This window comes from Euprymna scolopes, chromosome 22, assembly GCF_053919585.1.
Source record: "Euprymna scolopes isolate OS-2025 chromosome 22, ASM5391958v1, whole genome shotgun sequence".
NCBI classification, from domain to species: domain Eukaryota; kingdom Metazoa; phylum Mollusca; class Cephalopoda; order Sepiida; family Sepiolidae; genus Euprymna; species Euprymna scolopes.
Window position 1 is genome coordinate 21,643,464 of NC_136503.1, and position 24,330 is coordinate 21,667,793.

The 24,330-nt window shown below is 37.8% G+C and overlaps 1 protein-coding gene across 1 annotated transcript in view; it reads left to right on the top strand.

Annotated features, from left to right (window-relative positions):
- The first annotated feature begins 239 nt into the window (after positions 1 to 239).
- Positions 240 to 24,330, top strand: part of LOC145243819 (uncharacterized) — a 117,831-nt gene continuing 93,740 nt past the window's right edge. The window contains exons 1-4 of the mRNA XM_080106847.1: positions 240 to 578; positions 7,560 to 7,597; positions 11,565 to 11,639; positions 19,720 to 19,802. Coding sequence (XP_079962973.1) covers positions 264 to 578; positions 7,560 to 7,597; positions 11,565 to 11,639; positions 19,720 to 19,802 — 511 coding nt within the window. The 5' untranslated portion in view covers positions 240 to 263. The remainder of the gene's footprint in view (positions 579 to 7,559; positions 7,598 to 11,564; positions 11,640 to 19,719; positions 19,803 to 24,330) is intronic.

Sequence of the window (24,330 nt, forward strand, 5' to 3'; positions counted from 1 at the left end):
TGTGTGTGTATATGCGAGTGTGTGTGTGTGTTTGTTTGTGTGTGAGAGTGTTTTTGTAGTAATTCACAGGCAGCTGTTTAGTCATTTACGACTCATCAGTGTGGCTAGAAAAGTGTATCTGTGCTGAGATCAACATCCTCCGAAGGGCAGGTCAAATCCAAGTGCGATCTGTTAATAAGTAGACATTCTTGTATATATCTGTGAACAGCTTTAATAAATGATATAATTGTTTTTTATTTTAAAGGTTTTTCTCCACCCCTAAGATGCTGTCCATATCGAAATCCTTAGGCCTCAATCGGAAGAAGCCAATAATTATCCCGACAGAAAAATGCGTAGAAAGTCCTTGTCCTCTGCCCCAGTCCAGGGCTTTCCTTTTCCGTGCCTTACAATGCCGAATGGTTACTCATACGCATCACCAAAAAATGCTTCTTGCTGCCAAAAAGAGGGTTTTCCATACTGGAATCGCTATCAAACCGGAAGAATGGCGTCTTCCCAAAGCACCAGTGCCGTCGAGACCAGACTTTTCTCGCTGTTTGGTTAGAAGACCACTACGAAAATTTTCAACTGATTCTAAGGCGGTAAGTTTTTTTCTTTTTACTTCATTTCTTATAATAACACCTAAAGTTTAAAAAAAAATAATTAAAAATATGCCATATAAGCAAAGCAAGAGAAAATAAAAATAAACAACAAATTTCTGATAATTGATAACTAATATTTCAATAAATAAACGTTAAACGAAAGCAAGCACATAGTTTTTTTTACACAAATGTGTACTCGCTGTACCTGTGGGATTATCACCAGTGAGTAGAAAGCAACCCAATCAATCACAATTGATTTTACATACGTGCGGTTCGGCCTTCATTCTTGTGTACTCACCCCGTTTGTAGCTATTGATCTATATTGTTGCATCGGCTAGTGGCTGTTGATCAGCTGTTTAACTCAAATAAATAAAACTCATGAGTGGACACTTGTTGGAATTTCAAAGGTTTTATTGAGGAGAGAAGTTCGTTCACGAGAGGAGAGAGCAAAAGAAGTTAAAATTAATTCCTTCTCGTTTAATATTCTTACTTAACCTTAAAATTGGTTGACGAATGGAAAGTGTCGGGGAAGCAGTTACATGTTCCTACATTGTTGGCCGCTTATTTGCTGCAAACTGCCTTAGAACTCTTTCCCAACCCTCGAGCACGTGATCATTTCTTTCTAATCGTCGACACCCGCTTCTAGCCTGTTTTGTGTAATGAGCTAAACTCTGAACGCTTATATTAATCATGCTATGTGCACTGGGCTCAGCTTCGTTCGACGATAGGCCATCCCGACAAGTACTTAATGTAATGCTCCCAAACTTCAAACTAGTTGGCATACTCAACCGGCACAGGGCTCCAATAAATAACACAGCAAATTCTTTGTGAACTTCATTTTCAATAGTCTGCATAGCCTGCTTAAATCGTCGCAGCCTGCACAACAACTCTGGGATGGTTTAGACTAATGTCGACAACCTGATTTTGCTAACGATCAAACGCGTCATTCAAACCCATCCTTCATCGTAATCTCGTCATGAAATAAAAAAATATGAGTTTTAGGGGTATCATTACGGCATATAATACTAAGGACCATTTCTTTTCTAGACACTAGTGCGTCATGAAAATAAGCTCTCCTCAATAGGGCTAAGGACTTCAAAATGAGATTATCATATTGCATGTATTTCCTTAGGGAAAGTTAGGAATATGTAAATATTTATATACGAGGGACGTTCGAAAAGTAATTGCTCCTAGTTTTATTCCGCCATAATTGATCAGAGCAAATTGCCAATAATGTTTTTATGATGACTGAACCTATACATTCATTACTTAAAAGTTTCCTCTTTCTGTTGCAAATATCGACAATGTGAGGCTCTAAGAAAGTAACTCCTGTCATGGACGGGTATCAGAAGCAGATATGCGTCATTAAATTTCTGGCAAACGTGCATTGTGAATGGTGGTGACTACGTAGAAAAAATAAATTCCGGGGCACAAAAGATCGCTTATTTTAATGGTACCGCTCTTGTCTTTGTAGCTCTTCAACTTTTTGTGTCAAAATAGAAAAGGATAAGATATACTTTTGGAACGACCCTCGTGTATTCGTGAAAGATAATCTTGTAAACTAATGAACGCATCATTATGGATTTTTAACACACACACACACACACACATATATATATATATAATTATTTTTTTGCTATAATAATTAAATACCTACAGACACTAGTGTTTCATGCTTTCGGGAACCTTCAGTGCACCCGGCGAACCCGGCAGTACGAGTCATCTCTGGCTCGATTAGCAAAGACCGTATCCAATCCGCTACCATTAACTGCGAGAAATAACGTTGAATGTAAACATTTTAATTTTAAAGGTTCTTTACGTCAGTAACAGTGATCTAATCGTCATAAGTTGATCCATGCATAAGAGCTAAATTGACCGACTTAATTCAACTGAAAGTGCCCATCGATAAAAAACGAGTTCCTTAAAGGGTCTGACATAATTATTTTTTTATTATAATAATTAACTACCTACATACACTAGTCTTTCATGCTTTCGGGAATCTTCAGTGCAGGGTGTCACGATTAACATCAGTCGACAGATTCGAACACGGCAGCACGAGCCATCTCTGGCTCGATTAGCAAAGACCGTATCCAATCGGCTACCATTAACCGCGAAAAATAACGTTGAATTTAAACATTTTTATTTTAAATGTTTTTTACGTCAGTCACAAAGTGATCTAATCGTTATACGATGATCTAAGCACACACACACACACACACACACACACACACACACACACACACACACACACACACACACACACATATATATATTCTAGACAACATGGTGAGTAACATGGGTACATTACATTTTTGTAGATGTTAACATTTAGCGGGTCATGTGTATGAAGTTAGGTGTGTGTAAAAAAAAAATTATGAAGAATTATTGATAGAATTATTTATTTAAAAAAAAAATGGATCACTGGAGTTCCGTCAGCTATAAGTGAAATCGAAACTAAAACTTATGAAGAATTCTTGGTAAAATTATTTAATATAAGAAATGGGTATCCATAACAATTTAAACAACAATCACTCGGATGTAATCGTGACACACAAAATAAATAACGCACACGCTATCGTATTTATATATAGTATTGTTAAAAGTCATAAAAACCACGCTCCTTTCCTACTACTAACCCTCAGTACGGGTGGCAATACGAAAAATATAGCAATTACATGTGATTTTATGATTTTGCTGATCGGCCTTAGAATTAGTGGTAAACATTACTTAACTGCTTAAAAAGTTATAATGTATCGAAATTGGATCAGTTTACATTATATTTATATGCACAACTGAACTCCCATTCTAAATTCTAAAATAGCGTTTCAGTGTGCTCACACATAATCGCCTAAAAAAGTAGAATCTAATATATTTGGGGTATTTTAAATTTAAATGAAAGGTTTTTTTAAGTTAACAAACTTCTCAATGTTCGCTCTTTATTTTATCCAAAGGTTTGATAAACTTGTGAGATTTTCATTTATATTTTCACTTGTGCCAAAAACCAAACAAAATATAAGGAAAAATGAAATATTTCAAAGGATTTGGTGATCAGACAAAATCAGCGCTAGAAAAAATTCCAAGCATGTTAAATCTTTGATATTAAAGTGTGAAGTCTCTAATAGACACCATATGGCCATTTATCAAATAATTACATTTGGTCGCTACAAACAGTCATTTTAATAATAAAAAAATATTTTGCTCTTGTTATCGAGTACTATGTAACAACCTCGTTGTACTCATTAGTCCACTCTTTTGCACATCTCAAGCCTGGATATATATATATATATATATATATATATATATATATATATATATATATATATATATATATATATAACATTAAACATGAAAGCGGTAACGACGTTTAAAAATGCTTATTATTATACAATTCACTTCGTTATTTCAGTTTCTGCATCCTGGAATTTAAATTGTTGCCGTCTCTCCTGGAACTGCACCGGTTCGTTATTTGACGTCTAATTTGACTTCATTTGCGCATTCTCGACCTGAAAAATTTTTTTAATTTAGCTTTTTTGTTCATTTGATTTGTTTATCTCAATATGATTCGACCAATAATCGAAAACTTTACTGATACATATGAACCCCACATTAATTCTTTTGATTTGTACACAAACAAAAGAACGTTAGAAAAATTGAAGGAATAAAGAAAAGGAAAATTAAACTCATGAATTCTGTTGTTTACAGTTTGCTTAAATGAAAGACTAATGTTTAAATGCACACACGCAATATATAAATACATATATATTATTTGTACACACACACACACACACACACACACATACACACACACACACACACACACACACACACACATATATATATATATATATATATATATATATATATATATATATATATAAAACAAACTTAGTTAAAAATAATAGAGAACATCTGTTTAATTATATCTTTTCTAATGTTACGACTTTTTCTTATAAAACCCCAAAAGCTACATTCACCAATGACGCTTATCAAACCTGTAACGATATTTAAAAAAATGACTGCTGTAACCACCACCATTCTTCTGTATGACCCAAAATTTTCGCCCCAGACACTGAACTAGGGTGACATTTAAAAAATACGATAGAAAACATTGCATTTAAATACACACACACACACACACACACACACACACACACACACACACAGAGACAAATAATAGAAATGTGCTTACCATTAAATCAAGTATGGAATCCATTTTAGAAGTTGTTATTAGTCCAATAGTTAATTTTCTTCTGCTAATATTTTTGAAAATTATGCATACCTGTTCAAGGATTACAAGTTCCATGCAATATACTTGTTTAACTGTCGTCTTAAGTTATCCAAATCTGCTCATCTGACTTATCGTTTTCAATCCTCTCATAATATTGTTCATCGTGCTGCTGTGCTGAAAGAGAATGATTATATTATCAAAATATGACGATGATTTTATTATCTCAATATGATTCGACCAAGAATCGAAAACATTAGTGATATATATGAAACCCACATTAATTCTTTTGATTCTTACACAAACCGTTAGAAAAATTGAAGAAACAAAAAAGAACGTGAAAGCAGATCTTTACTGTCGATGGTGGTGAGAGTGATGGGTAGGTAGGAGGGTAATCCATGCTTAGGAATTGAATGATTGATTCTTCCTAAGGCCATACTGCCAACGAACTCCCAATATTAATTAAACAGTAGATATATGTATGCGTGTGCAAATATTTAACCGATAAACTCTTAAACAACTAGTCACATAACAATGACATTAACAGGGAATAGTAATCATACACCAAGGGTGGTTTAGAACGAGTAAAATATTTCGTATTATTTGGATTCATCGGACTACTGTTTTCATCTTGAGCTGGAACGCTAAAGGTTTTGGTTTCGATTCTAGCTGAGAGCACCCAAGTCATTAAAAAACTTTTGAAATCAGTACCATATATATATATATATATATATATATATATATATATATATATATATATATATATATATTCTTAATTACACCTTGTCTCGGCAAGACTTTTTGTTATCAAATAAGATCTTTGACTTATTTGCAGTTTCATCAAATACTTTTGTATGCAAAATCCGATCCCGCATTTTGCTAATTCCTACCCTCTGATGAGAAGGAAAGTATTTCTTCGAAACTCCGCAGATTAAGGACTATCCACTTATTAAGTGTTTGCTTTTCAAATTAAATATGTTTTTAACTCTTTTCCAAAGTGTTTTTAACATGTTTTATTAACTATTTGCTCTTATATATATATATATATATATATATATATATATATATATATATATATATATATATATGTGTGTGTGTGTGTGTGTGTGCGTGTGTGTGTGTGTGTATGAAAATTGTCTATGTAATCATAAATACGAAATCTGCATGAATTAAATTATATTTAAGCGTATTTTACGATTATATAATAATTTGCGCTCCAATACAACAACATTGTGACTGTAGCCACGCCCCAGCGCGTATTATTTGACGACGATCGTTTTGATGTTTTGACAGTCCAACCTGTTTGTTTTCTTTTTTAGTGCACTCGACTGCACCCGTTTGTACTTTTATAAATCAAACATTTATCTTATCTTTTGACGATCGCTCATGTTTATCTTGTTTCTTCCCAGACAGGTTGTCCCCGATGTTAGATGCATTGATTTTTATTCAACTGACCCTTAGGTACATCCAACAATTATTTTATGTATTGACAAATGATTATGTTATGTTGTTTCTTGCACCTCCTTTCCGAATGTACGTTTTCTGGTTAAAATTATTTTTTGGTACACACAGCCTGGATATTTAATAGTCATCAATCTGACAATCTTATTAACTTATTGTAATGTAAATCGTGTCTATATTGATGAGTTTCTATAATCGTCTATTGTATGATTGTATGCGAGTGAATGCATGTGTTCATACGCGTAGCTATGACTGTCTTGCGTTTTGATAGTCTAATCTAGAGTTTGTTGTGTGCATGTTCATTTAAATACAGTTCATATAATATAATATACATAACTATATTTACAACACATAGGACGAATAACACTTGTTTGGGGGTTTCAACATCTGGCCAATCCGGAACATCTGGTCCATTTTTAGTCTTGGCTTGACGGAAAAGTTGCAATGGAAATTCTCTCCAAGAACGACGGAGCCGCGGGTTTTTATTTTGGACAACTTTTTAATTCAGAGTGTTTTTCCCTTTTGGAAAGTTGCAAACCTGGTCCTAGATTCTTAATATCACATTTGATAGTCCTCCTAAGGCTGCGTTCATCCATTATGACTGGTCAGCTCCTCAACTCTCTGCCTGTCTCCTTCAAGCTCAAAACACCAACCAGTGTTCACGTATCTCAAAAGACCCTCCCCACCATTAAATTACGCCATAAATATATTTCACTAAGATAATCACCTGATGTTTTTACATGTCATTATTAGGGCCAAGACACCAGCATATTCTTTTCATTGTTTTTACTTTCGAGTATATATACGACACGGTTAGGCACAATTAATCAACCGAGAAGCACATCGCTCTACCTAAAAACATATAAGATGTCAATGGATATATACCTGACAACCAAAACACGGAAAGGAATATGCTGTTGTCATTGCCCTAGTCATTATTTCTAAGTTTTCAAATAAATTTTTATGATAACATTTTTAATTTCACATTCCTGGTAACTATTAAATATAAATAAACATGTACATATTTTCATTTTTCGAAAACATATTTTAGCTGACAAAACATTTTGGCTTGAATAATCATTATAATCGCCGAGCAACCACCTTTCGACGTATCCCGGTTAATATCTAACATTATCCTCGAGTTGCTTTTGAGCGGCGATTTATTAGTATAAAAACTTGTATTTTAAGTTAGACTTTACGGTCGCCTATTCTTGCCTATGAGATAAACCTGTACTGCGTGTGAGATATTTCTTTATTGTTGAAAATTATGCATAAATGTTGTTCTTATTTTTCAGCGTGATGACACGAAAGAATATGAAATTAATGACGTCACGTAGGTTACTTTTTATTTATCCTATTTTATCGTTCATCTGCTTTTCATCGAAATGTTTGCCTGTCATACAACATATCAACGCTTTTGGAGTTATTTGACACAATTACTATTTCAAACGATTAATCAACTGTAGTCGTTAGTTTGTTTTACGATATGTTTGTATTTTGTTGAAGTATGGAAGGGCGTAAAGTTTGAGTGACATCAAATCCGGTATCATGCTAAACTTGTCTCTTTCAGCTGTCTGAGTAAGTGGATTGCTGAATTTACACATATTTCTCTGTAGCTTACACAACCCCATTCGGGACGAGATCAAAGTGTAGTATCTGTTCCGGCAGATGCTGCACTTAAGATAATTTGTACCAGTCAATGGAGGGGAAACCCTCTATACTGGGACAATTATTATTTTTGGTAACCAGAGTGACCCCTTTTAGGGGAGCTGGTTTTTACCTCACATTAAAAACGGCCTTGTGCCTAATTTGCTCAGTGGGGGAGCAAATAAATACCATCTGTTCCGGCAGATGCTGCACTTAAGATAATTTGTACCAGTCAATGGAAGGGAAACCCTCTATACTGGGACAATTATTATTTTTGGTAACCAGAGTGCCCCCTTTTTGCCTACTTTTAGGGGAGCTGGTTTTTACCTCACATTAAAAATTGGCCTTGTGCCTAATTTGCTCAGTGGGGGAGCAAATAAATACCATCTGTTCCGGCAGATACTGCAAGCTATGACTAGCTATGACTAGCTATGACTAGCAAAGACCAGATGTGGGGGCAACCCCACATGCCTGACCATTAACCAGCTCCCATTTCCCACCTCTCGGGAGCTGGTCCCCTTTTTCCCTTCCCATTCCCTTCACTCCTCACATTAAAAATCGGCCTTGTGCCTAATTTGCTCGGTGGGGGAGCAAATAAATACCATCTGTTCCGGCAGATACTGCACTTAAGATAATTTGTACCAGTCAATGGAGGGGAAACCCTCTATACTGGGACAATTATTATTTTTGGTAACCAGAGTGCCCCCTTTTTGCCTACTTTTAGGGGAGCTGGTTTTTACCTCACATTAAAAACGGCCTTGTGCCTAATTTGCTCAGTGGGGGAGCAAATAAATACCATCTGTTCCGGCAGATGCTGCACTTAAGATAATTTGTACCAGTCAATGGAGGGGAAACCCTCTATACTGGGACAATTATTATTTTTGGTAACCAGAGTGCCCCCTTTTTGCCTACTTTTAGGGGAGCTGGTTTTTACCTCACATTAAAAACAGCCTTGTGCCTAATTTGCTCAGTGGGGGAGCAAATAAATACCATCTGTTCCGGCAGATACTGCAGGCTATGACTAGCTATGACTAGCTATGACTAGCAAAGACCAGATGTGGGGGTAACCCCACATGCCTGACCTTTAACCAGCTCCCATTTCCCACCTCTCGGGAGCTGGTCCCCTTTTTCCCTTCCCCCTCCCTTCACTCCTCACATTAAAAATCGGCCTTGTGCCTAATTTGCTCGGTGGGGGAGCAAATAAATACCATCTGTTCCGGCAGATACTGCAAGCTATGACTAGCTAGGACTAACTATGACTAGCAAAGACCAGATGTGGGGGCAACCCCACATGCCTGACCTTTAACCAGCTCCCACTTCCCACCTCTCGGGAGCTGGTCCCCTTTTTCCCTTCCCCCTCCCTTCACTCCTCACATTAAAAATCGACCTTGTGCCTAATTTGCTCGGTGGGGGAGCAAATAAATACCATCTGTTCCGGCAGATACTGCAAGCAAAGACCAGATGTGGGGGCAACCCCACATATAAGACCTTGGTCAATGTAGGGGCAACCCTTCATACCAATTGTCACTATCCAGCTCCCCTACTCCCCGGGGAGTTGGTCCCCATTTCCCCTTCACTCCTCACTTTAAAAATCGGCCTTGTGCCTAATTTGCTCGGTGGGGGAGCAAATAAATACCATCTGTTCCGGCAGATGCTGCAAGCTATGACTAGCGAAGACCAGATGTGGGGGCAACCCCACATGCCTGACCTTTAACCAGCTCCCATTTCCCACCTCTCGGGAGCTGGTCCCCTTTTTCCCTTCCCCCTCCCTTCACTCCTCACATTAAAAATTGGCCTTGTGCCTAATTTGCTCGGTGGGGGAGCAAATAAATACCATCTGTTCCGGCAGATACTGGAAGCTATGACTAGCTAGGACTAGCTATGACTAGCAAAGACCAGATGTGGGGGCAACCCCACATGCCTGACCATTAACCAGCTCCCATTTCCCACCTCTCGGGAGCTGGTCCCCTTTTTCCCTTCTCCCTCCCTTCACTCCTCACATTAAAAATCGGCCTTGTGCCTAATTTGCTCAGTGAGGGAGCAAATAAATACCATCTGTTCCGGCAGATACTGCAAGCTATGACTAGCAAAGACCAGATGTGGGGGCAACCCCACATTCATGACCTTTAACCAGCTCCCATTTCCCACCTCTCGGGAGCTGGTCCCCTTTTTCCCTTCCCCCTCCCTTCACTCCTCACATTAAAAATTGGCCTGGTGTCTAATTTGCTCGGTGGGGAAGCAAATAAATACCATCTGTTCCGGCAGATACTGCAAGCAAAGACCAGATGTGGGGGCAACCCCACATATAAGCCCTTGGTCAATGTAGGGGCAACCCTTCATACCAATTGTCACTATCCAGCTCCCCTACTCCCCGGGGAGTTGGTCCCCATTTCCCCTTCACTCCTCACTTTAAAAATCGGCCTTGTGCCTAATTTGCTCGGTGGGGGAGCAAATAAATACCATCTGTTCCGGCAGATGCTGCAAGCTATGACTAGCGAAGACCAGATGTGGGGGCAACCCCACATGCCTGACCTTTAACCAGCTCCCATTTCCCACCTCTCGGGAGCTGGTCCCCTTTTTCCCTTCCCCCTCCCTTCACTCCTCACATTAAAAATTGGCCTTGTGCCTAATTTGCTCGGTGGGGGAGCAAATAAATACCATCTGTTCCGGCAGATACTGGAAGCTATGACTAGCTAGGACTAGCTATGACTAGCAAAGACCAGATGTGGGGGCAACCCCACATGCCTGACCATTAACCAGCTCCCATTTCCCACCTCTCGGGAGCTGGTCCCCTTTTTCCCTTCTCCCTCCCTTCACTCCTCACATTAAAAATCGGCCTTGTGCCTAATTTGCTCGGTGAGGGAGCAAATAAATACCATCTGTTCCGGCAGATACTGCAAGCTATGACTAGCTATGACTAGCTATGACTAGCAAAGACCAGATGTGGGGGCAACCCCACATGCCTGATCATTAACCAGCTCCCATTTCCCACCTCTCGGGAGCTGGTCCCCTTTTTCCCTTCTCCCTCCCTTCACTCCTCGCATTAAAAATCGGCCTTGTGCCTAATTTGCTCGGTGGGGGAGCAAATAAATACCATCTGTTCTTCAGATGCTGCACTTCTATTTCTTGTTCTCTTTCGGTGGAGGAGAAATCCTTCACGACTGAGACAATTTTTATTTTTGTACCTTTTTTTCTACGTTAAAAAACTACCCTGGTGTCTAACTCTGCCCCGTGGGGAGGCATAGTAAATAGGTACACAACCCCACCAGATATAATGAATTTACCAGAATAATCTTATCTCATAAACATCATGTCTGTGCAGAAAAGTGTTTCGGTAACCTTTTTTAATACATGAATTCCGTGGCAATCCTTTGTCCATTCTGCCAACTCAAGGACTAACTTTCCCTCATCATTCTCTTATTTGTCGAATAGAGGTATGTTTGATAATGTGATAATGGTGACGTATAAGGTCACTATTACTAACATTAGTTCCTTCTTCTGTTAACCTGAAATAATACAAGTTTTGACCCTTAACCCTGAGATCACAAAGTTTAGCGATTGGATAGTAAATCAGAAAAGGTTTGGCCCAGAACATAAAACGAAACAGCGCATTGATTTGAGATTCTTCTTAATTTCTCTGCTTTCACACGCAGATGTAGAGATGACCAGAGGACGACGGATCCTGATACCAACTCTTCTTCGATTTTCAACATGGCTCTGCAATCCAGGTAGCGCCCCTTTGGTAACAAACCTGTCCACTCTGGGTAATACTACCAGGAACCGGAATTCCAAGCAGTATAAATCTGACGCTACCATGTTGCGAAAATATTCGATTTTAGGAGGAAATCTTTCTATTGGGGAAAATATGCCAATAAAACGTTTAACAATCGTTTCAAACAATCATAATGATCATTTCTTACGTTTCTAAATTTTTAAGATGAGGATCGATTATTCGTTTTATTTGGATATTTCGGACTACTGTTTTCATCTTCAATGTTATTTTCACAACGTTTCGGTCGATGTAACCGTTAACCTTCTTCAGTTGCATTTTGTCGAACTCAGGAATTTTTCTGTCAAGCTCAGAAATCCGAACGAAATGTCGAACGGAACCGTTTAACGTTAACAAATTCCTAATGAACCGCCCCCCTTAAGTAAACACTTCATCAAATCTCCACACTAACGTAATGTACTTGCAATAACCCTTATCCCTGAATGACTTCCGGGCCTTGATAAGTGGTGATCACTGTGTAAAAAAAAATCAGGGGGTAGTACGGTCAGCAAGGATACGTGGCGTAATGGATAAAGTACTTTGTACATTCAGTTGTAAAGTTACACTTTTCTAGGAATTGATGGTTTAATCCTTCGTGCAGGCGACACTCAAAATACAATTGCGAAGTACTTAAAACTTTCTGCCAAGTTATGTCTGGTGGAACGATGTTACTCAGTGGATTAAATAAGTGTTTCGTTCGAAATTCCGTGGAGATTCCTCAGTCTGACAAGATATATTGGAAGAAAGTCGGAGGTTACATCGACCGAAACATTGTGAAAATAACTCTCAAGATAAGAACAGTAGTTCGAAGAAACCAAATAATATAAACCACTTCACAAACAAACCTTACTTATTTAATCTATTCGTTCCCATTACCCGTTTTACGGATGCGAACGATAATAGCCATATTTCAGCAACATCTGTTATCGTTGTTAAAGTTAGCCATACAAATTGATATGCTTTCAAATATTCCATCCGGCTGAGGTTTACTGGCATACTCTGAAAATCTGGATGATACAATCAGTTTAATCCATGATCCAATCGACAATTTCGTTATAAATAGTTTTTTTTTTTACAAAGGAGTCACCACTTATCAAGGCCCAGAGGCCACTAGAGGATAAGGGTTAAAGAGTGTACATTGGTCAAAAGGACAATATCATAGTAATCGTTAGAAGTGCAAATTACTTAAAGGGAACGGCTCATCAAGAACTTATTTACATTGGACTTGAAGACGGCCATATTGTAGTCAGCTGGAAAGTAGGTAAACGAAAAAGAGTTCCACAGGCGTGCAGTTCTTAGAAACAAGCTTTGTTCATGGAATTTACGTTTAGGTATAGGCACAGATAAAGAATGGTGGAAATTATTTATAGTGGTTTCAGTCCAACGAAAATTAATATAAATATATGTATAGTACAAGGTATTTATAAAGTTCGTGTGTACGTTAAAAATGGAAAATGTTTTCTGTGATCTGCAAAACCGCATTACCGTTTGCATTGCGATTGAAGAAGACATGTGAAAACTTGAATGTAGATAAATCCGTTAAAAAATTTTTTCCCTACTTTCTAATCCTTTTTACAAATTATTTCAAATACAAATAGATTTATCAATTTTTAAGGTGCACACGGAGTTTATGGACACCCTGTATTAATAATCTAAATATACAGTCAAATACATCTTTGAAAGTACATATTTAGTATCAAATTTGTATTATATGTCTATTAGTCTGGCTTTCTGTTTGTCTGTCTTTCCTTTCTACTTTTCCCGGAAACTACCGGATCAATCTGGATGAAATTTGTATAAACTTTAGTTATGATTAGCCTGGGTGCCCGACGTTGCTCGGGTGTTTGGAGGTGTGTGTTGAGCAAAAGAAAAACAAAAGTTGTAGTGGGAAGGCAGGCTCGAATCCGTGACGCGAAGGCGGGGGAAAAAGTGTAGGTCTGTGTAAAGGTGTTGGTTGAGCAAAAAAAAAAAAAAAAGAAAAGAAAAAAAAAAAAAAGGAAAATTGCGAGCGCAAAAAAAATGTGGTAGTAGGCAGGCAGGCTCGAACCCGTACCGCGAAGGAAGAAAGAACGTGAAAAAAAAAATGACGTGTTTGCCGTTGCGACTATCGCACAGCGTCAAAATTGAGGGTGGATGACTTGTGAAAATATCTGAGAAAAAAGCGATCCTTCTTTGTAGAAGTGCCCAGTTGAGCGTGAAGGAATTAATGTTTTGGTCAAAGTCCGAAAGTTTGAGGTTAAAAACAATATCGGTTTCGTCACGTTTCGATGTGTCTGTCAAAAGTTTTTGCGATACACACATACAAACGCACAAACAGACAGACATTTGAGATTTATATTACAGTAATCTAAATATTAGGGTATCCGTTAGATACATAGTTTTTTCTTAACAAAGGAGTCACCACTTATCAAGCCCGGAGACTACTCGAGGATAAGGGTTAAAGAGTGTACAGTAGTCAATGGGACAATATCGTAGTAATCGTTAGTAGTGAAAATTTGGTAAATTGGATTACTTAAGGGGAACGGCTTATCAAGAACTTGTTTACATTGAACTTGAAGACGACCAAATTGTAGTCAGCTGGAAAGCAGATAAACTGAACAGAATTCCACAGGCGTGCAGTTCTAAGAAAAATCTCTGTTCATGGAATTTACGTTTAGGTTGAGACACAGATAAAGAGTGGGGGAAATTATTGATAGTGGTTTCAGCTATTTAAGAATTCATAGGGATCAGTTACCACAATACCTTATTTACTAGGGGGTGACGGTGATCAAGTGGTTAATGACACGGAATGACGACCTGGGTGTTCCGAGTTCGAATCCAATTTGTTACACAAAATCACTTTCACTTAAGATGTTGGTAATAATTCTGACTAGAAAAATATCGGGGAAACTAATACCAACAATAGAATCTTCAAATTCATACGATAAGATGCTGACCATATTTACTCTAGACGTTTTCTCAGAAACAACTGGGCCGATCTGGCTGTAAATTCTACATGGACTTCCATTATGATGAGATGCAGCGGACTAAGTATTATTATCTATTCAATGCACAGTTAAGGATTTATAATGGTGTATATGGATATGTATATTTAATGCAGAAATGAGTACAAATTTAACCATATTCAACCATCATTTTAGCATAAACACTATTTTTCAGTTAACGGTTTATAATTTTTGCACGTTTTTATGAGTGTAAATAGTATTATAATATTTCATAACGTTTTTTAGGGATACAAAACTTGTTACTAACACATACGAGTCCTAAATTACTGATCATTTACTTAAAACCCCGTCTTGTGCAACGAACTTTAGCACGTACTCCTTTTCTATTCATAGTCGTGCTCATTCATTATATCACCTTAAGATCTTGGAGACTATTCACGTTCGACTTAGAAAACCTTGTCTTTGCAAGCAAAGGGAATGCCTCCTGAGTTTGAATGTGATTAATCTCTAGGGTATTCGATCATAACGCTCTTTTATTTTAATCGTTTTCCCACTTTTTTTCTCCCTGTAAATTGAAAAAAAAAACGCAATTTTAATCGTTTTTTCATTCTTTGTTTTAAAAATTCCCTCGATACAGCTTTGAGAAGCGAGGGTCGAAACCGGTCAGCTGACTTCCCATTTCTCTTTCTTTCCTCTCCTGTTCCCCCTCTTCCCCCCTTTTTGGAGAGAAGATTAAAGGAATATATAAATTTACTTTTAATCATGAATCATAAAAGTCTTCCCTTCCTAATTGCAATATATATATATATATATATATATATATATATATATATATATATATATATATATATATATATATATTGTATATACAAAAGATTTTAGTAATGCACTAGCGGAGGAGGGGGCGTCTGGCTTTTCCCGGTCGTAAACTGCGCTTAAATATGATATTTTAATTTGTCCAGCTTTCGTAAATATCATAGAGTCGTGATTTCAAAAGAAGAAAAAAAGTATTTGGGTGTCATCAGCTAGAATCGAAACCGAAATCAAAACTGTAGCATTCAAAGCTGGTGACGTTACCACTGTACCAACGTGACACACATATGCACCACTTAAAAATAAACTAAGATGAATGCACAAAACTGTTTAACGATTTTTTCAATTTTGACCCTTTTTGACCCCTTAAAAATTATTTTAAACAGCTAAAGACCCATAAAAGAATGGCCCATAAAATCCAATCATTTGAGACCCCTAGCGTCGCTCTGCGACTTTTAGTTTCGGAAGAGATAGAGTTTGAAAATCTGGAGACAGACAGACAGACATGGTGAGTTTTAGCAATTAGATTAAAGAAAAAAAATAGATTATGACAAAACTGATAGATTTTTTTTTTGTTTAGTAAACAATGAAATAAACACGTGTTTTGTATTCTTTTTTTTATATAGTGATTCCGTTTTGCTGCTGGTTCCAAACAATTACTTCATATCTGCTTTTCCCTCTTCGGAGCAACATGAACCGCCAAAACTTTACACTTCAATATGCAACCAGAAAATACTCCACGAAAGACAACCACAATTTATTCAAAGGTAAAGGAAATATGTGTAGCGAAGTTATTTTTTATAAAGATTCGTAATTTTTTTTATAGCATTTTCACCCCAAACAAGGCACAGTGCCACTTTGATATAGGAGGTTACTATCTGCGGCATAAATTGCAGGGATACTATGTAGGGAGTTGAGCAGCAAGATGTCTATTTACATTACACTTGAATTTCTCCATGTCAGTACAGTCGGGGAAGCAGGAATTCCAAAGACTAGCAGTTCTTAGGAATAAACTATTAGAGTAGAAAACTTTCTAGCATCTGAAGATCTTTACTGTGCAGGGGTGGAATTTTGCTGCTTGTCAGGTTTGTCGGGGATATTTACGTCGAGAGGGGACAAAGGCTTGTAATTCGTTCGAGCTACTTCCATTAAAATTCTTGTAAGGTAAAAGGATGCAACATTTCGTCGATAGGACAGAGGTTAAAGCTTAGCTGTCAGTTCGGGACCTATCAAGTCGGCGACTCTCTTTTGAACCCTGTACAGAAGTGAGAGACTAGTAGCAGATGCACCAACCCAAATGTGACAACAGTATTCCAATACACGAGCGAATGCTGACCTTGTAGAGGTACAGAATACTCTCAAGCGTAAGTAACTTTCTAGCATGGCAGAGACTGCCAAGTTCCGGCAGATGCTACAATCAAAGACCATTGTCCTTGTGGCAATCTTTTGGTTCATGTAGGGGAAACCCTATATACCAAGAGGCTCTCACTATCCAGCTCCCATTTCCCACCTCTCGGGAGCTGGTCCCCTTTTCCCTTCCCCTCTCCCCTCTCTCCACATTAAAAAACGGCCTCATGCCTAATTTGCCCAGTGGAGAAGCAAATAAACACAGCCCACCTTTCTAGCACGGGCCAAGATCAAAACCTTTATTGTTATCTTTTTTGTTTTTTGCTAATAAAAAAATGTTTTAAAAATTGGGTGCTTAGCAGGACGTCCCCAAGTACGAAAGGGCGAATGCAGTATTATAGTGAAAGAAGATTCTAGCTAAGAGAAAATTTTGTCTAGTTCTAGAGTGACAAGGACGACTAACGACCCCCATTTACCCCCCCCCCTTTTGAGTTGGCCTTGTGCCTAAGTTTTTTTGTTCATGTTAATTTTTTGCCTGAATAAAAGTTTTAATATCTCAAAGTGTAGTATCTGTTCCGGCAGATGCTGCAATCAAAGACCATTGCGCTTGTGGCAATTTTTTGGCCCATGTAAGGAAAACCCTATATACCAAATGGCTCTCACAATCAAGCTCCCATGTCCCACCTCTCGAGAGCCGGTCCCCTTTTCCCTTACCCCTCCCCCTCTCTCCACATTAAAAAAAACGGCGTTGTGCCTAATTTCTCGTGGGAAGCGGATAAATACAGCCCACCTTTCTCGCAACGTTTTTTTTTAAATGGAAGGTTAAATTAATGAGGAGATATGTTTAACATGTTTAACTGATCATGAAAATAATTGCCTTGATTAATTCTGAGTCCAAATCAATTATTTTAATATTGAATGGACAGATAAAGAAAGTATTAATATCGATCGAAAAGAGGCATTAAACATTTCTAATTAAATTGGTATTAAGAAATAGATGGCAGTGTGAATCGTTTTAATGCTCGATTCCAAACTGTTTAATCAACGATCCAAAACTCTCACTCATGTCTGTATAGGCGTAAATTTAAATGTGAACCGGCAATAATCAAGACAAACTCAGTCTATCTATCTGGTCGGGCTCTTTGTCCGAACCAATTTGACTCTTTCTCTCTCTAGCTTTCCCTGTCCTTCATCAGCTGCCTCAGATCTTCAGGATCACATTTGGCGTCATGTGCAATTTGCTGGATGTACTTGGATGTAGGTTGTCCTATGCTCGTGCACTCGAGCAATACATTTTTCATCAGCTCTTGCTTGCTCTTCTGGCAGTGACCGGAAAATCGTAGACGTCGCTCCCTAATGTTAGCAGATATGACAGGTAGGTTGCCATAAAGTTGCTGTTTCGAGGGATGATATTACCATCACTGTTCCGAAGAACTGCTTTTTCAATTTGGCAGTTAGTCTTGAAATCCATACAGACCGCAGCTTATCCAATGCATCCAAAATACAATAATATAATTAACAAAAAGTGTATTAACAAAAATATGTTGCAGGAGTAACCGTCATTATTCCGAGGCCATAACTGCCACGAATAGCGTCCACTATGCTTAATCGTAACTGTATTTATTACGTCTGTGTATTTAGTAAGCCTATGCTTCTGTGTATTTATTAAGCCTATGCTTAAAGGATCACTATCTTTTCTCTTGGTGCTGACTTTCATAAAATCGGTATATTTTTTCTACTAAATTGCCCACATTTGATAAACTACCTGGTAAATTAAACGTGTAAAACAAGATGTTCATCAATTAAGACTCTCAGAATCATACGGTATCAAGCGCCGCTTAATAAAAAAACAGGTTCCAAGATTCACGACATTGTAACACATGTATCTTCGTTTGCTGTCTGCTTTAAAATGAAGTACAATACCTAAGCTATCACATCATTCCAACAATGATGACAGTTGTGATGTAACTATGATTATTGTGAGAACATTGACAATCAAATGTGTTGTTATTACATGTAAACGTAGTAATACAGTTTAATAAAGTTAAAAAAAACAAGACAGACACAGTTTTACTGCACTTACATTGCTCCTTAGTCATTCTACGCTGATGTTGGTGTCAACATAATCCAAGAATGTGTTGCAATCATCCGGATCATCAGAGTTATCAGATTCTTCACTGACCGCCGCATTTGCCTGTGAGATCGGGTTTTCTTCCATGTCTTAACAAAAAGTTTTATTTATCTAGTAGACCACGAAGAGGAGAGGCATGTGTAAGGAGTAGAAAGGCGAGCAGAACCTCTAGATCAGCCAATTTATCTTTTTTCAGCAGAGGTGATGTCGGGTTGCCTTCATAAACGTTGAATTTTTACTGTGTTATCAGATGTATTCTGTATCCCCGACCTGCGCTCCGTGTTTAAAAAATGGATCGTGTTCAGCAAGCAGTTTTCAAACGGTTGGTCGGTAACGGTGAAATAGGTTCAGAACAATTCCCAAATAGCCAACTCGTTAATTGTACTCTTTGTGGAAAACTCTATCTGTCATTTGCTGGTTTAAAAAGCCATCTACGCAAGCACATGTTAGCTTCTACCTCCCAAAATAGTATACAATTACAATCATCGATAATACTAGGCGTCTGGCAGGACTGAGAAGTCATCTTCGAGTGCGCTATACCTGAAAAAAAAAAGTAAACAAAAAGTCTGTGAAAGCTAGTCACATTCGAAACCAAGTAGAAAGCCACTGATGCATCGTAGAAATTGAGAAACGACTTTAACGTGAAACAAAATAAAATTAAACATAGCCCACTGTACGCACAATCGCGCCTAGCAAATATGCTTAAAAATTTATAATGATCAATGATTAGCTTGAGAATTAACTCCACACAAACGCATAGACATAGCGAACTTAATAAATGTATATAGCTTTTTTTTCAACAGACAAAAAGAAGAAAGCATTTCTGAGGATGAGAATCTTACGAAGGCAAACTTTGAAGATTATAGAGAAATTTTATCTCCAGAAGGTAAGGCTAAACGAATATGTTCAACATAATAGAAAGGACTGTATTTCCCGTGATAAGAGGTTTCTTTATTTCTGATCGATTGAGGCGCTCTTTACTGGAGAATGCTGACGTGTCTGCTTATGCTGATTTTATTGGCTATATATGACTATGTATTGAACTTATTAGTCAAAGGGAAAATCAGACCAACGTAGCTACAAGTAATCATATAGCTTTGATTAACTGTTCGTACATGAAAACTATCCACAAAGATGTTAATTTTTTTTAAAATATGTAATAATATTAATAGTATTCATAAAGTCCGTGAGCAGCAATATGAAAATGTGCGTTCCTTTTAAATTGGTTCTTTCTCAAACACACATTTAAATAGTTATAATTTACATATAGCACACAGACATGTCAAAATATTATGGATTTTAAAAGGAAAAGTTCTCTTTTGTGAGTTAAGTATTAATATTTTGCACAACGAGTTAAAATGTTTTATGTTAATGCGCAATCACCAATTAAGATGCTGATGAAGTTCATAAAAGAATCTCGGTCGTAAAATACAATTAAATATGATATTTTAATTCATACAGATTTCATATTTATTATTATAGTGCAAATTCTCTATTGTGCTGTACCAATAAATATAGTAATGGCTTCAAAATTAAAAAAAAAAAGAAGACACTGGTTCCATCAATTGGAATCGAAACCTAAACATGCAGCGCTTCAGCCTTCGTCGATGCTGTCTGAACTATCGCCAGATGGAAAAAGTAACGGCTAAGAATTAAACGACTTCTAAGATAAAGTATATATATTTATGCGTGCTTAGAAGTTAGTCGATTTATTTCTGCCAAAAGCAACTGAGTATCGTTTGCTTGAATTGACTTAGCAGCTATTTTTTTCAGGCTAAAAACCAAATCGAAAAGGGTCCAAATACCCTATATATCAAATTTAAAGTTTGGAGACCATATATTCAGAGAGGAGTTTAGTAGAGACGTTTTGCGCACGCAGACAAGATCACACACACACACACACACCAACACACACGCGCACACACACACACACACACACACACACACACACACACACACACACACATATATATATGAGGGGCGTGCAATAAGTTATACCTCTGACCCACTTTTAGTTGTCTGAACTAGCTGAAATTTTGCATGTGCAATGATTTATATCTCTACGGGTTATGTGGCAAATTACAGCTCTGAACTAATTGTGGTTTCTGTTTTACACGTGTTTGAACTGAGTCAGGTGTGAAATGGAGTCTGTTGAATGTCGAGCAGTGATCCGGTTTTTGTATTTGAAAGGACGCACACCACAGGAGACTTTTGATGAAATGAAAGAAACTTATGGTGATAATGCCCCATCATATGACCTTGTAAAACACTGGCATCGTGAATTCAAACATGACCGGAAGTCTGCGGAAACAGCTCCCAGACATGGTCGCCCTCCTTCTGTCATTGATGAGGCATCTGTCCGTCAATTTGAGGTTGCCATTTTGGAAGAGCGGCGCATTACTATTCACCAAATAGCTCAAGATGTCAAGATTAGTACAGGGTCTGTGTAAATTATCATTCATGACCATTTGCATATGCATAAGGTGACTGTCAGTTGGATTCCCAGGTTGCTTACACCATTCCAGAAGCGAGAACGCGTCGAGTGCTCGAGGATGAATTTGGAGATGTGCCAAGAAGATGAGTCCAAGTTTTTCAAAAAACTGATGACATAAGATGAAACCTGGTTCCATCACTATGATTCAGAGATCAAAGTCCAGTCAATACAGTGGAATCACTTGGACTCACCACCTCTAAAGAAGGCAAGGACGCAGCCCTCCGCTGGCAAGGTCATGCTCACAGTCTTCTGGGACCAGGACGGAGTAGTGATGACAGATTTCCTGGCAAAGGGTACCAAAATTACAGGAGCCTATTATGCTTCACTTTTCAGGAAATTAAGGGAAGCTATCAAAATCAAGAGGCGGGGCCAGATTAGCAAAGGTACTCTCCTTCTGCAGGAGAACGCTCCGGTCCACAACTCGCATGCCGCCAGATCAGAAGCACGGGCGTGTGGTTATGAAATCCTGCCCCATCCTCCCTACTCTCCTGACCTTGCAGCCTCTGACTTTCACCTCTTCCTAGCCATGAAGTTGTTTTTGAAAGGAAAGCGTTTCCCAGATGATGCAGCCTTGATTTCTGAAGTCACGTCGTGTTGGAGGACCAACCTGGGGTGTTCTAAAAAACGGTCTCCAGAGCTGCATCAAACGATGGGAGAAATGCATAAATCTGGGTGGTTCCTATATAGAGAAAGACTAGTAACGGTGCCAAGTTTTGTTGCTCTACTGCTATGGGAAGTGGGCCAGGAGCATTACTTATTGCACGCCCCTCGTATATATATATATATATATATACATATATATATATATATATGTATATAAACGTGTCCGTTTGCTAGAACGCTTTAATCCTAAATTCTATACAGTTATGCAGAATGTAGAAACTATGCATAAAAGAACTAAGCATAATAATATCAAAATGAAACAAATCATTCAATGAGAAACGATAAAAAATTAATAATTAATTAACGCTCGTTTTTCAAAGGAAAAAGCAAATTAGTTAACCGGGATGAAGTAGCTCGCATATCTATGTCTTAGTATATTAAGAAGTTCGTTTTATTAATTTTTAAATAGAAAAAAAGTAAACTTTTAATATCAATGTCATAGCGAGTAAAAACGCAGCTTTATTTCTATATAGATAAAAAGATTATTTAAAAAAAAAATGTCGTGAAATTATTAAATTTTCACAATAAAGACGAACACTTACCAGATTAAAAGGTATGCACGTCGTGAATGCCAATTTAACAGCGGCAAAAGCTTCCTCTTAAAAATTGTAGCTTTATAGTAGAGACTGTTCTGCATGCATGGATTTTGCAGGTGTGGAGACTTGAATGAAATGATCCATAGAAACGGAATGAGTAGATTTTATGAGTTCAGAGAAGGATAGATAGATAGATAGATAGATAGATAGATAGATAGATTACCTGAGGGCACTTCGTTCAAGCTCCTTGGCTTAACGTTCACAGGAAACATGAGTTGGAATAGATACATCGAGATTATTGCTAAGGCTGCTGCAAAGAGAGTGGGCTCTCTCTATCGTACTAGAAAGTTACTTACGCCTGAAAGTATCCTGTACGTCTACAAAGCCACCATTCGCCCATGTATGGAGTATTGCTGTCACATTTGGGCTGGTGCATCTGCTGCTAGTCTTTCGCTCCTGGGCAGGGTCCAAAAGAGAGTCGCCAACCTAATAGGTGCCGAAGTGTCATCTAAACTTCAGCCCCTGTCCCATCGATGAAATGTTGCATCCCTCTGCCTGTTTTACAAGTATTTTAATGGTGGATGCTCTGACGAACTACAAGCCCTTGTATCCCCTCGACGAAAATATCTCCGACAAACCTGACAAGCAGCTAAATCCCACCCTTTCACAGTAGAGATCCCTAGACGTAAGAGCCTTCTACTCCAGTAGTTTCTTTCCCAGAACCGCTAGACTTTGGAATTCTCTTGCGGGTTCCTGCTTCCCCAACTGTACTGACATGTAGAAGTTCAAATGTAATGTGAACAGACATCTGACTGCTAAACTCCTTACATAGTACCCCAGCAACTTAGGTCCCTGATAGTACCCCGCTACATCAAAGTGGCAACGTGCCTTGTTTGAGGTGAAAATGTAAAAAAAAAAAGATAGAGAGAGAGAGAGAGAGAGTGAGAGACAAAGAGAGAGACAAAGAGAGAGAGAGAGAGAAGATGAGAAAAGAGAGAGTGGTAGTGGTAGTAGAAATCTTTTTGATAATCAAATTGCCTTTGTAAGTTTTTTTTTATTACGGCTAGATTACATTTCTAAATGAGGTGGCCATTTTGTTTCAAGATTAGTTTTGCCTGATTTTCTTATTAGTGAAAAGTCAAGTCAGCTACCTTATCCAACTACCAATTGAGATCCTGACTTGACACTTCGGCTAAAAAGGAAGAAATAACTGCTTCACTACGGAGGAGTACTAGGGTAAAGCGATCAGTAAACTCGTAATCAAGTGTAAGATGATAAAACATGCGCAGCAGGAGTTGGTTATCAAACGGCAGGATTTCAGGCAAAGAAATATAAGTAAACTATGCAAGCGCTTACATATAAATACATTCTCAAATCTATAATATACTAGAATATGTACCTGGCGTTGTCCGGTATTAAACGTAACGTTAAATTCCTTTAAAAAACGGAAAGAAACTGAGATATGTACATGCGAGTATTATGTTTTTCTAAACAGTTCACTTCTTGTCAGTTAAAAAAAAATACTCGAGCTGAGATCGAAACCAAAACCCAAAGACAGCGAATCAGTACGATAACCATTAGGCCAACTCGACACGTTCTTTAAAAAGTGTTTTCAAACCTATTTATTTAAAACATAATGTGAACGATTCGCGCATGCGCAATCGTGAAACAGTTGAGAAACATAAAAATCGGATTACTCCTACGTTACAATTTTTACATTT